Source organism: Falco punctatus, assembly GCF_963210335.1.
Source record: "Falco punctatus genome assembly, chromosome: 6".
In the NCBI taxonomy this organism is placed as follows: Eukaryota; Metazoa; Chordata; class Aves; order Falconiformes; family Falconidae; genus Falco; species Falco punctatus.
Window position 1 is genome coordinate 85322328 of NC_137585.1, and position 14091 is coordinate 85336418.

Below are 14091 nucleotides of genomic sequence, written 5' to 3' on the forward strand. Positions count from 1 at the left end.
CTACCACAAATGCCAAGACCTGCATGGACTTGGGCACAGCAGTCAGCAGTGTGCCCGTGTGGCAGAGGAGCCGTGCCGCAGTCTGGGCTGGATTGGGGAAACTGTAGGCACAGGGTCAAGGGAAATGATATTTTTCCTTCTTTTCAGAACCTTCAAGACCACATCTGGAGCGATGTGTCAGGTCTAAGAGAGGAAAAAGTACATCTCAGAGATTTTATTTTTGTTCAGTCGCTGCGTTAAAAACTCAGTGCCTTAAATCCAGATCTTGCGCTGCTTAGGTTGTGTGGATTTTTTTAAGTTCGGAAGCCTAAGTCTGAAGCACATTGGATCTGTATGAGGAAGTTGGCTTTGGTCTGTAGATTTGCGCTCTTTTCCCTGGTGCCCTCATCAGGTGGACTATGAGGATCCCTTTGCAGAGGGACTGTTGCATTTACAAGGTTCATTCTTCATCTTCATGGCTGCTGGGAAGAAGACAATGGTTGCTGGGGCTGGGGCTGGTTGGCAGTTACCCTGCAAAGATCAGTGCTTCTGTGCATCTCTGTGATGCCATGCTGACTGTCCCCGGTTGGTCTTTCCTGGCTCTGACATCTGGTTCCCAGTAAGTGTTTTCCCAGTTACTGTTCCATTCTTTAGGGTAAAATAAAATGAAAACTCACCAGATGAAGCTGGTGAAGATTTGCATCTCATCCACCTTTTCTGGGGACTTTTTAAAAAAGTCTTTGTTGTTCTTGTGTGGTTTAGCATCAGTAGTGAAGTGAACAGTACCAGCACATCCCTGGCTGCTCTTGGAAAGCATGTCTTTAGTTCAGGACAACTTTCTGCATTTCAGTCCTTGCAAAATAGATGCCTATGTCTGAACTAGTTACTAGAGGCTCTTTTTGTTGTCCATGGTGGCAGTCATAGGTGCAGGCATCTATTTGCAGACATACATTTATATGTATTTGGTCAAGTGTCTTCACAAAAGAGCTAGTGCTAGGTGTGCAGTTGGTTGGTTGGACTTTTGTGAACCTTTAAATAGGTCCCTGGAAGGGTGGTGAAAATGTTCAGGTAAAGGAGAACGTCTTTTAACATGACCTGTCCATGCTGCACTGAGTACTGCAGCATGTAGTGAGGCTTCTCAGCTAGGACCTTGACTGGCCTGCATCCTGGTCTTAAATGTTCTCTTAAAACTGAGTGTTGCTGGAGCATAGGAACCTAAACTGTCATGGCAGCACACCACAGACGTCTATTGCAAGAAAGCATTTCTGATATATAAAATAACAACATTTATTTTAGTATAAGTGTAACTAGCAATGCCAAAAACTAACTGGAAATGGGATTTTATGTATGGCAAGATTTAGAAAAAAAATGTATGATCTGTTGCAGTACTCAAACTGATTTGGTGGTTTCTCATTATTGGGGGAGGGGAAGGGCAAAATGTTAATTTAATTATATGCATGTTAAAAACATAGCTAAGATGATCTTCTATGCAATAAATAAACAATATCCAATTTTGATTACTTTAGCACCATGAAAAAGCACTTTCTCCCTCACCTTAGGCAACTTCTTAAAGTCAGAACCTCATTAATGAAAACTTACTTTCTCTTTTTACAGTATATTCACTCATCAGGCATAATTCACAGGGTAAGTGGAGACAATATAAAAAGTGTTTATATTTTGATAATGTGAGTAATGTTTATGTATAAGTATGCTCATAAATGCCTGAAATTGTAGCATCTCAGTTTGATGATGCCTTTGGTTTCTTTTTCAACTAGGAACAAAAGGTGGTATCGATACATCAGTGTAAGTTGGGTGCTCAGATTGCACTGAATACAGCTTAAATTTCTTAATTACTTAGATTTCTTAAATTACTATGTGAAGTTGAGTTGTAGGTTCCCAAAAGAGCAAATAGTGTCTAAATTGAGATAGATAAATGTTGTTTTTCTGGCTTATTTTTAAAAACAGTGTTTAAGTTGTTTAAACATCATGTTAATGTTCAAAGCTGGAGGAGTGAGAACATAGAAACTGAAATAATAATCTGAAAATTTAGAGCCTTCAAAACCTCATTTTTTTCTGAGAGAAATTAAGACCTGATTCTTTTCGGATCTCTGCTGTATCTAAAGTCTACTTAAAATTGCTTTTGCACTATGAAGGAGGAGTTCTGAATGATGCCTTCATGGTACCAAGCAGTATAATTTCCCCCAAAATTGCATCAGACAGTAGAAATTGGCAATTTGTAGTAAAATATCAGGAGCACCAGAGAAAGTGCACATTGTGTAGTAGCTTTAAGCTGGACATCGAAACTATGCAAACTACCAAAATCATGTAACAAACTGATATTTTTATTTCTACAACTGCTGTGATCATAGTCTAAATTTACAGTTTCTTAGACTTTTTCTAAGCTCCCTCTTCATGGCTCTTGAGCTTTTTTGGTTTCATTACAGTTCTTTGCACCAATTTGTTTCTCTTCAGAGCCCCTCTGATCTTAAAACATCTTTGCATATAACAGGTGGATGCCTGTGAAAAAGTTCAAAGAGAAGATTAAACCTAATGTGCTAAAGTGTGTCAAACAAAGGTTTGACAAAGCTGAAGAAAAATTTATTTCTGATTTTTTCTTTCTCTTTTTAACTGTGAATGTCTAAGATCACTGATGTTGCAGAATCTTCTTAGTCATTGCCAGTACTCTTCCCTTTGCTGCTAAACTTAGAAGTGCAACTTTTGAAGATCATTAGAAGTCTCTACAGCAGCTAAGGAGGCTTAAGGGAATATTTTTCTTCATGTTGCAGTCTCCATTCAATTGATTTCATTAGGAAATTGATTTTCCCACAGAAGAGAACATAGGCTTTTATGTAAAATCTTGTTTGATTACTTCAGTACTCTTTCTAAGTCTACTAGGGTGTGGAACCTTTTTAAAGTATGTTTTGATATGCAGTAGGTACAGTCCAGAAATACATATGTGAATCCTTAACTTTGTGGCGTTAGTATTAAATGCAACAAATTTTTGTCCAAACCCCACCAACAGTAAGATGAGTGAGTTCCTTCGCTGGCAAGTATTTTCCTGACTTGTAGCAGAAGAAAAGATGATTTGTCTGGGTGGAAAATGTACTGGAAAAAAACCCAAATATATGGAAGTTTCTATCTTTTGTTTCTGTTATTTGTTATATTTTCTAATTTAGATTTATTACATCATTTTACCTGTTGCTGTTCTAAGTAGTTGTATGAAAACCATTAAACCTGAAAGAAAGAAAGTGTGCTTCATTGTGCTTGCTGTAAAATAAGTAAATAACATCCGTTTCAAATCTGATTACAGGATCTAAAGCCTGGAAACTTGGCAGTAAATGAAGACTGTGAATTGAAGGTAAGATGTGTTTATTTGAAAAAAACAGAGGTATTAGAAATACACCACAGTAGGCAACAGGTGCAACAGCTGTAAACATGCTGGCTGGTTTCAGTGATGGGCCAGGCTTTCAGCCCATGGGCTTTGAGGGGTCATGGAGAAACAGGAGAATGGTGGAAAATGAAAGGGAAAAGGATCAGATGGGCAGTGGTAACAAGCTTGAAAAAAGTTAAGAGAGACTGCTCCTTATAAATATTTTCCCGTCACCACACTTCAGTCACCACAAGAATAATTAAATATTTATGTAAGAAATAAAGCCCTGGATACTGAGAATCTACTCACCTCCTATTTTTATGTCCTTGACTGACATAAACGTGCATTACATAAGAATGGCAGAGGCAGTGATTGATTTCAGAGATCATTCTGGAGCCAAGCACAAGAAATGGCTGTGCCTCAAGCTAGAAATGCTGCCCAGGATGTCCCAGCTGAAAACATCCAGTCAGCACAGAACACTCCAGGAAGCTGGTACCCAGAGTGAACAGCAGAGAGATGGGTGTTGATGCCAAGATGTAGAGGAGGATTTCTGGTGAGGACATCAGTGCCACAGGTTATTACATTCATGGCATCATTGGAGTGGTTGCTGACTTGGTCCTTCCAGCTGGGTGCAGGGCAGTACAGGAACTGAAACTGCTTCTGTGGGTCTGGCATTGATGGAGCAGTCCACGCTACAGCTGTGTGCCCATAGCAAAGACGTGTGCATGACAGTAACTCACCCTTTTCCTGTGTGATGTGGATGTTGTAATTAATACTGGTACACTTATATATATAGTCACTCAACTGAAAATACTTTTCAAGAAAAAAAACGTGTCATGGTTACAGTCGGGTAAGAGCTGTAACGTAGAACTGCTATCATGGTATGTTGCAGTTAATCACTTCAGAGAAGCAACAGAAGAACCATGTACTGCTCACCACAAACAAGAACATATTATTTCTTTGAAAGTGATACCTTCTGCACTGTTACAACTATCAGTAGTATCAGTTGCATGTAGATTGCAGTGTTTTTCGTAGCAGGAGTATATTAGTTCTGCTTCACATTTTTTCTCAGTTGAAGTAGTAAGAAAACCAAATTCATTAAAGGGGAGACAATTCCTAATTCAGCCTCCTATAGTTCAGCTGTTAGCCATTTCTACAACTACACTGCAGGACAGGTGCATTTGATGGCATTTTTTGTATTATCTGGTTGTTACTTATGTGGAGTGGGGTGAGTACTGATGTGTACCATGACTTCCTTTGCCCTACCCACTGGGGCTTCCCTCCAAAGATGGGAGGAGGACGGTGCATACTCCCACCCCTTCCCAGTATGCAGACAGCTTAGGTGGCATGCACCCTTGGAGACCACGGCTGTAACACCCACTGTGGAAAGTTGTCTGTTCTGAAGTGTAGGTATTGCCACTTCCTTGGAAATGTTCTCAGTAGAGTCCATCTGAGTAGTAATTCTTCTCTCCTGCACATTTAGCACCTCAAGCCTCCTTCTAAATCATTGAACTGAAATACTGAATCTGACCAGTTTTGACTGCAGTTTCTTACATGTATTGGAAATCTCCTGAAGCCTGTTCCTGTTAGCGGATAACATTTGTACTTCAGAAATAATTGTGCAATGTACCCTGACCTAGCAAAAATGCATCTATGTAGTTGTGCAGAATGACCTTATAAAGAAAGCCATTATTTATTATGAAGTAGAATTATGTAGTACTCAACACTGCTTCTTTTAGGAATATAGTTTATTCTCTTGAATGTGGAGATGGTAGCCCCAGACTGCTTCCCATCCCCAGTTTATTCTTGTGTTTAAATTTTTTTATTAATTTTTAGAATTGTTTTTGTCACCTATCCTCTCTTAGCTCTAGCAATCTGAAAGGCTAGTCAGGGTTTTATAGTTAAATACAAAATCAAGCCTCATCTCCTGTCCTGTGCTTGAATCATGACTGGCCTATACAGCCTCAAAAAGCAACAGTAAATTTGAATGGGGGCTTCAGTGTCCTGATATGTAACTACATTTAGATCTAGTGGCCAAGGTTTCCTCCCTAAAAGAGGTGTAAGACTTTCTGGGAGTAGTTCAGATATGTGGTAATTCCAGGTTTGATTAAATATTAAAAAAATGTAACTCTGCAGGCTGGGAGAAGATACAGAAGATGATCGAAGGTGATGAAGCATAAAATGAAAGTTGATGCAACACTGCAAAGAAGTTTTTTAGCATACATATATACAAACTATATACTTGCATGTAGCTGTTGTAATACAATTTTTCTCTCTTTGGAGACTGACCTGAATGTTGACGGTCCTGTAATTTCAGAATTTCCCTAAGACAAAAAGCCAATGTCTTCTACTGGCTCATAGGTGGTCAAATGGTGAGTGGGTCCCAGGGTGATAGGGAAAAAAGAGAATCTAGAAAAAACAGTTGTCTGTCTCTTGCCACCGCCACCACCACCTCAAGCTGTGCAATCACATTTTGAGGTGCAGCCCAGGTCTAAGACATTCTTCATGATATGGTCACTGTATCTCCTTACTTAGCACAAATTATTTTTGTGTTACATTGGACATTTTTGAGCTTTTAGATACTGAGTCAAACAATTCTATATCAGAATACAGTTTTCTGAAATGACAAGGAGAAAATACAGCATTAACCTTTAGTTTCCGTTTCTTGACTCTCAGAGCAAAATTACTGTGTCCCTGGTTTTACAATAAACTGTGATACCATGTGCAGAAGGAAAGAGCAAATTTGCAGTTAGGAGATACTGATTGTCAAAAGGCAACTCTGGTCTATAAAAAAACCCAAACTATAGTATGTTGAGAAGTGTGCATAAAAAATACCAAGGTGAGGATTTAACTGGGATCCCTTTTACACTGAAGGAGTTGAACTGACTTCCCCTGTGTGCATGCATTTGGGTGCAGCGAGCAGGATGTGACCCTGCTCTCGGTGTGCTTTCCAAGCCAGTTTATGCAGGCACAGGACAATGCTGCCAGAGATAGTCCAACCCTCTTCCCCCATGTCTGTGCATTCAGCAGCTTCCCTTGCATCAGCTCCAATGGCGATGAGACTGTAGGCAAGCTGGAACAGTTCCTTGAATTGGCGATTAATAAGTAATCAGTTTTATTTTTCACAATGAGCTTTCTGGCTCCCTTATCTGATGTTCTCAACTGCTATTATAGGAATCAGAAAAGTGACAGTAAAGGATGCATGAGGGGAAATCACTGCCCTTCCTCCAGTCTCAATGTTTCAAGTTATTTTTGTTACTGAAGCAAGTGAGGAAAATTAAGTTTGCTGAAGAGAAGGGAGCTTATCCTTGAGGAGCTGAGGAAAATTTGCTCTCTCTATTATAATTCCTGCATTATAAAAAGGATTTTCAAACTTGCTCTGAAAATGTCTTTGAAAGTTCCAGCTGAAAAGTTGAAGATGGCAGTATAAGAATAACAGTTTCATGCAAAGACTGTTGTTGAAGCGGTACCATGTTAATACTAAGTACTAACAGGATACACTTGTTCCTGAGCCTAATGAATACGTAAATGAAAAGCAATCCTGAAGTTAATACGTAATGCACAAAAATTCTTGCTGTCATTTTCTGCTTTTACAAAAATACAAACCCAATTTATATTTTAGCTGTTTCCAGCTCCAAGTGTCACAAGCCTTAGTATGGAAAATGCCTAAAAAGCTGTGACAGAATAGATGGTACCACATGTGGCTTTTGACCTGTTAAGTAAAACACCCTTTTTTTCCTCCACCCTGTCTCTGGTGTTACTGAGAAAACATAATGTGTACTGTATACCTAGAATAAATGTGAAAGCTGCATATAAAAGGGTATTTTGCTATTGCAAATATTTTGAGTCCAGTAAATTTTCGGTACCTAAAGGATCGGCTGTAATCAAGTGCATTTTATTCGTAAGAATAAAAATCTCTGCAGCCTATTCCTGTTTTTAAATTGGTAGGTAATCAGCAGTTATAGGGAAAACAAGGAAATTATGTTTGAAGTGTGGCAATAAAGATAGGCCATAACATTTTATACACTTGATCTATGAATGAAAATATAATTTTCCTTTCTGTGAGTGCCAGGGAAAGGTGACTCTGTCTGGCAATATTTTGAAATGTTTGCCAGGGAGTGATGAAACTATCCTGAAATATTTAAAAATGTTTAATTACAGAGAGTATTACAAAAACATCACTGTTGGTATAGTAATGTGCAGGTGCTCCTACTAAAAACTTCTGCCCTGTCACTCTATATATACTATAGATAGATAGATAGCTCCTTACTCAAGAATATTATTGGAACACACTCTTGATTGTGCCACCTGGGATATGAGAGCAATGAACACTAAGACACGTGCTGTTCTTTTAGCCCTAAGATGATATGATAGTGGTTACATGGCCAGGGATTTTTTTGCATTGAGTGTGTCCAGTATATTTTTAATTAATAATTGAATAATTTATTAATTTCTTTGCTGGTTTTACAGGTTTTAATGTTGCTATAGGAGTATCTAACTTGGAGAAAAAAATATTTGTAAAGCTCCTTGCTGCTTCTGTCTTGATTTTTAAATTGAGAACAAGACACTTCAGTGAGAAAAAGATGCAAAAATAAACCAGTATCTGCAGATTTCTCCAGTTCTTTTATTTTTCACATTTGTAAAGTCTGTATGAAATAAATAACTAGCTGTCTGACCAGGATGTTTTTTGTGCTTCCACTACAGATTCTGGATTTCGGATTGGCAAGACATACAGACAGTGAGATGACCGGTTATGTGGTTACAAGGTGGTACAGAGCCCCAGAAGTCATACTTAACTGGATGCATTACACACAAACAGGTCAGCATCTCTTCAGAAACGTCTTAATAGAGCTAAAGCATTCACTGAATCAGGCAACCTGTAAGCAAGTATTTGTTTCTGAAGTGAATGAGAAATCAGAGGTGGAAATGACAGTATAATTATGCAAAGCTTCCTTGTAGATAAACTGCAGGTAATCGCTTGCTGGTTGTGAGTTTGGATATTTTTTTTTGGTATATTTTCTGAGTAGCAGAAAGTACTAACGTGGTTGGAAAAAAGTGATATAAATGTATATGGATGTGACAGTCTGGTCCATGTTCTTGTGTTCTGCACTGACTGTCATCTTCCTGCAAAGATGTGCTGATTGTAACTCAGAACAGGCAGGGGAAAATGGCAGAAGGAGGGAATTCAAGTAACACTAGGATAACTACAGAGGTTTTTGGAAGAACTGAAAATTTACTTCCCACATGTATCTGCCTGTTACTGAGAAACTGATACTGCTTATTATCAGCCAGTTTGTTAATTAGAAGGGCTGGTAGTTTTACCTAAACTGTCATCATACATGTCAAGGCTCTAATTTATTTTGTAACAGGCCATAAATGTAAATTCTACACTTATTTAAAGTATGTTTTAAATTAAACTTTATGTACATTTAAAAGGACAAGTATTCAGCAATTTAATGTGACTGTTGGTCTTTTTTTCAGTTGACATCTGGTCTGTGGGCTGTATAATGGCTGAGATGATAACAGGGAGGCCTCTGTTCAAAGGAAATGATCGTATCCTTCAGTGAATTTATGACAATCATGTAAGAAAATGATGAGAGGTTCTTATGTGACACAGTAGGTCTGTTCAAAAACTGATGAGCATAAATTGAAATGAAAGTAAAATGCTTGCACCTTTCTCATTAATTGGTTATTATCTGTACCACTTTTGCACATCTGCAAATTAAAACTTGTATTACTGATTTTTTTCAATAAAGAAAAAGAGGTGATCTTCGAATCACATCTTAGATCATCAGGTAAAAGATTCTGTGATGATAGAAAAGGCATATTTTTATTTTTTTAGTAATAGATTTCACAATTCCAGAACATGTACAGAAGATTCTGTTGTAGTATATGGACTTATGTGCACATGCTAGTCCATTTTATGCTTTTTGATACTTGTACCAAAACATGCTGTGTAAGTAACATCTAGTGAAATGTTTTACATTTACAGAAAACATCTAGGCTTATCATTTCTTTGCTGAAGAATTAAGAAAATAGTTCAGATTAAGCCATAAGTCAGCCCCAAGTGATACTTCATTGGCAGTAGTAGTTGTGCTAGTTAATAGAGGATGGTGTTAACAGAAGACAGCAAGATTTTATCTTTTTTTTTTAGTTTTCCAGCTTTGCATGTCTGACAGCTCAGCCTAATCATTTTGCACTGCTTTTCCCCTTGTGGAGTTCCAGTCAATAAATCACTTACCTGCAAGTACTTGTTTACAGAGTCACAGAATCACAGTTGTTTAATTTTAGTTATATTTGTATTTAAGTACTTACATGTCGGACTAGGACCTCATTGCACAGAATCATATTAGTCTTGTTTTGTGAGGAAAAACATAAAAGGGGAAGATGGCATTCACCAAAAAAATGCCAGGGACTATGAAAAAGTAGAATACATCAAATTACTTCAGCTGTACAGATTTTAAGTGCACATTAGTTCTTAACAAGAAAATACTAAAATATCTGCCAAAGAACAGCCGTTGATTAACACGTAGCATTTCTCAACCAATGCTAACCTTGAGCATTCTGGTACATAAATAAGAAAATGAATGAGTCATCATTTTCAAGTTGCACTGTAAACGTAAGAGTGGAAAAACTAGTTAATTGGAGTTTCAGAGTTTTCAGAACTATTGGCTGAAGTTCTACAACCATGTGTTACAAAGGAAATTACCCCAGCATGCTACTTCTTGCTGGCCTTTGAGCATATGAGCCAGTATTATCTATTGTCAGGGAAATGCAGCTGTGGGTTCAGCTGTGGGTAGGTAAATAAGAAAATAACTAATTTAAGGGGTTTTTCGTTTGCTGTTATGAATAGGTTATCCCGCAAACTTGGTATGGGATTTTGTTTATTTATTTCATCAGCATTACCCACCATTGCCTTTTTCTGCAGAGGCTGGTGGAATTCTTGTGTGCCCTAAGCTCTGCTCTAGCTTCTCATCTGCTGCTCTTGCCAGAGAAGCAAACGAGTCATAAGCTGTTCTCTGCAGCATTAGCCTCCTGTAAATATGGTGTTTCTTCTCTGAAACAGCTAACATTGTTCCTGATTAATCTGTGCTGGTTTAGGACACAGGAGGTTAGGGAGTGTTTTGATGTCTCACCCACTCTTAGCATCTCGGCATCTGGAATCAAGCTAAGCATGCAGGAAATGAGGAGGAGAAGGATTAATTTTATTCCTCTTGAAGTTTCTCAGTGTGGAGAAGAACTAACACAGACTGGTTTCCTCTGATTTTTGTTCTGGTTATCATACCACCTGATGTTCCCTGTGACTTCTGCCTCTATGTCACCTAAGTATTGGATAGACCAGGGCAATGCATGCAATACGTGTGTTGATTGTTCAGATACTTCAATACTTTTGGACTGATTTTGACCAAAAATATGGAGGAGGCCTGATGATATATATTAAAGGAGTTTGCAAATGATTCGATTATGTGTTCACAAGTTATAGGATATCAGAAATAGGATCTTTTATTTCAGGTGCTTTCAGTATCTTTGCCTTTTGCAAGAAAAATGGAGAACTTTAATCTCACCTTTTATAAATCTTCCGTTCAGTCATTGCACTGTGATTTTTGCTTTTTTTCTCCCATAGCAAAGAAATGCACGGGTTTTGCAGGGTGCTTAGTTTTCTTGTGGTGACAGACTTCGTTCCTTATTTCTGGTATTCAGATCTGGACCAACTCACAGAAATAATGAAAATAACGGGTACACCTACTCAAGATTTTGTTCAAAAACTGCACAGTCAAGATGTGAGTATTCTGCTTTGTCAATTGGTTTTACATGTCTTAATTTTACTTAAGCCATGCTCAGTTCTTAGACTGGCTGAGGTAATATGGGTTGACTACTGAAATGGCCCCTGGTGGTACATATCTGCCTTGAAGTGCTTTACACACCCAGAATCCTACTGGAGATTGGGGGGGAGGGGGCAGAAAAGGATCAGAACACTTGAAAAATCCATATGTTTAAATACTTCAAAGTTTCCAGTATGTACCATACAAACAGTTGATCTGGTGCAATACTGCTTTTATTGGAAATGTACTGAAAACATGAACGTGTTCAGAAATGCAGCTGTTTGCAGATGTCTCTTGACTTTCTTCCTATTCTTACGTGGATGTCCTTCTAGAATCCATAAGCCCCTGCTATAAAGAACCTAAAATTATTCATTACACTAACTATATAATTTAAATATTAATGAATTACTGTATAAGGTTCATTTCTAGAGATTCCTGTAAACTCATCATGACATTCTTTCAAATGATGCATACATATTTATTCTAATTAATATATTAAATATGGAGCACTAATAATTAAAGCTTTACATTGTTATTTCTCAACCACACTTTTAAGGCTTGGTTTAAAAAAAAAGTTTCTTTCAACAAGAAGGTGAAATATAATCAGGGTTTATGACCCCCCCCAAAAATTAATTTGTACAATGTGCTATCAGAGCGTTGTTGAATTGCCTATTCAGCATATTGTTAATGTCACAGTACAAAGGTGGCAAAGATCTAATTTAATATCCATGTTTCTTTTAAGGCAAAAAACTATATCAAAAGCCTTCCAAAAGTCCAGAAAAAAGATTTTGCATCCATCTTGAAGTATGCGAATCCTTTGGGTAAGACAGTTTCTGTGGATGTGTACAATTTGTCTTGTTCTTGTGTTTGCATTGGAAGCAGCAGCAGTATCGGTCATGTGATAGGTTATGTGATAGTTCTTGTGCTTTTCTATCTCTTGCTTTCCATAATTCGTAATTTTGATTGTAGTGGCTGAACTTTGCCAAGTTTAGACACTGCCAGAAATCAGATGTTTCTTAGAAGCATCAAAAAAAGTATTTTGCATTTTAGGCTTTGATCCAGCATCTGCTTAATGGTTTTACTGGAGCAGCTTTCTCAAGAGCCCTGGGAGATTAAATATATGTAATATTTTTTTTCTCTGTATTCTATCTGAAATATAATTCTGAAAGCTCAGTCTGATCTACAGTTGAAATGCAAGCAAATAGAAAGCGGACATTTTAGTCATGGACTTAATACATCCTGAGAAACATCTGTGCATTCCTGAGAAGCACTGGCTTGGATTTGACAGATATAAACAGCCAAAAGAGCATACCAAGTGTGCATAACTGTGACATGACCCAAAGCAGCCAGAGCTCTGAGATGGCTTTGCCCAAACCTTATCCGTTCCCCAATGACCTGAACACTCACAAAGCCAGTTTTATTAGAATATAAATAAGGATAATTGAAGTTTCTCAGTTTAAGAAGTTAAAATTGTATGTTCAGATGCAGAAGAAATAAACATGATTAATAAGCACCCTGACTGCATGGTTAGCTCATTGACCTTCTTGGCTACAGCAAACTACAGATTTCCATTTAGTTTTTAGGACATTTCTTCCTGTCACCTCTGTGGCCATCTGGCTACTCCTTACATAGAGAACAACTGCTCATGGTCTGGGAGAGAAGGCTGGAGAGAACCCATGACATGGCAAGCAGGGGTTGCAGTATCCTGTCCACACTGCTGCCCCTTCTTTTCAGCTGCTCCACCCAATCCAGGAACGTTCTTTCTTCATATCTGTTTACACTAGCCCATTTTGACAGTCTAACAGTGGACCTGATCCAAAATCCACTGGAGAGGAACATACAAGATTTTCATGGATTGTTTTGGCTAAGGTTGAAAGCACACAGCAGATAAAGTCAGTGCTGGGATTCTGCGCGTGAACAACTAACTTCTCTTAGTGAGCTTCAAAGTGTACTTGGGCTTGGATTTGATCACATACAGAGCAATTCTGATTAGCTCTATGCCCACCTGTTCACTCTGCTGCTGTCAGGTTATGATGCACCTTAGAACCACAACACAGTGGCAATGATGAAAGACACCTGGGAAAGCCCCAAGCTCAGTGGTCCTGGAGCCAGAAGATGAGAAGTCATTAGCTGAGGTGATGTGGCTGTAATTGCATCCAGAAGCAAGGGAGCATATCTGCTTGCTCACAGCCCTGTTTTGTCACACACATGGGCCCCACTGGCTATAGAATGAACACCCAACGATTCTGCTTTTTAACTGTGTATTTATTTGAAATATCTCCAGGGCAACATTATTGTGTACAAGCTGGAATCAATGGCTTGATTTGAATACACTGTGTTTTCTGTGCAATAGCTGTAAACCTTTTGGAGAAGATGCTGGTGCTGGATGCAGAGAAGCGAGTCACAGCAGCTGAGGCTTTGATGCATCCGTACTTTGAACCAATTCATGATCCTGAGGAAGAAATTGAAGCTGAGAAATATGATGACACATTTGATAATATGGATCTTCCACTAGATGAATGGAAGCGTGAGTTCAGTTTTGTGATCTTTTAAAAAATAACTAGATACAAAGGTCATCCAGAAATAGGAATGTTCTCCTTCACAAATTACTTTCCCTGTTTTTGATTGAACAGAGTAAATAGACAGCATTAAGATAGAGAAATGCTACTGATAAGCCAATGTTCCTCTTATTAAGTCCTCCTGGAATGGTGCCTAAAGGTTTCTTCTTTGTGTTGTAATGGAGGTCCTTCTTCAAGTGTCTGTCCTCCCATCTTCTGCAATGTAGGAAAGAAACCGTTTCTGTAACATGTTTCTTCCACTGGATAGAACAGGCAAATGGATTCCTCAACTGTTGGCTGTGCAACATTTGCTAGCCTTAATTTTAGGTAAGATTCTCTCAGGGAGAGAAAATGTACCTAT

At 38.3% G+C, this 14091-nt stretch overlaps 1 protein-coding gene across 3 annotated transcripts in view; it reads left to right on the forward strand.

Moving 5' to 3' along the window:
* Positions 1 to 14091, forward strand: part of MAPK12 (mitogen-activated protein kinase 12) — a 60841-nt gene that overhangs the window by 30286 nt on the left and 16464 nt on the right. For all 3 annotated transcript variants that reach the window (XR_013929181.1, XR_013929182.1, XM_080393973.1), the window contains exons 5-11: positions 1594 to 1623; positions 3290 to 3337; positions 8054 to 8168; positions 8831 to 8902; positions 11051 to 11130; positions 11915 to 11993; positions 13526 to 13699. Coding sequence is in view for 1 of the 3 variants with exons in the window: in XM_080393973.1 (XP_080250099.1) it covers positions 1594 to 1623; positions 3290 to 3337; positions 8054 to 8168; positions 8831 to 8902; positions 11051 to 11130; positions 11915 to 11993; positions 13526 to 13699 (598 nt within the window). In the remaining 2 variants the exon portion in view is untranslated. The remainder of the gene's footprint in view (positions 1 to 1593; positions 1624 to 3289; positions 3338 to 8053; positions 8169 to 8830; positions 8903 to 11050; positions 11131 to 11914; positions 11994 to 13525; positions 13700 to 14091) is intronic.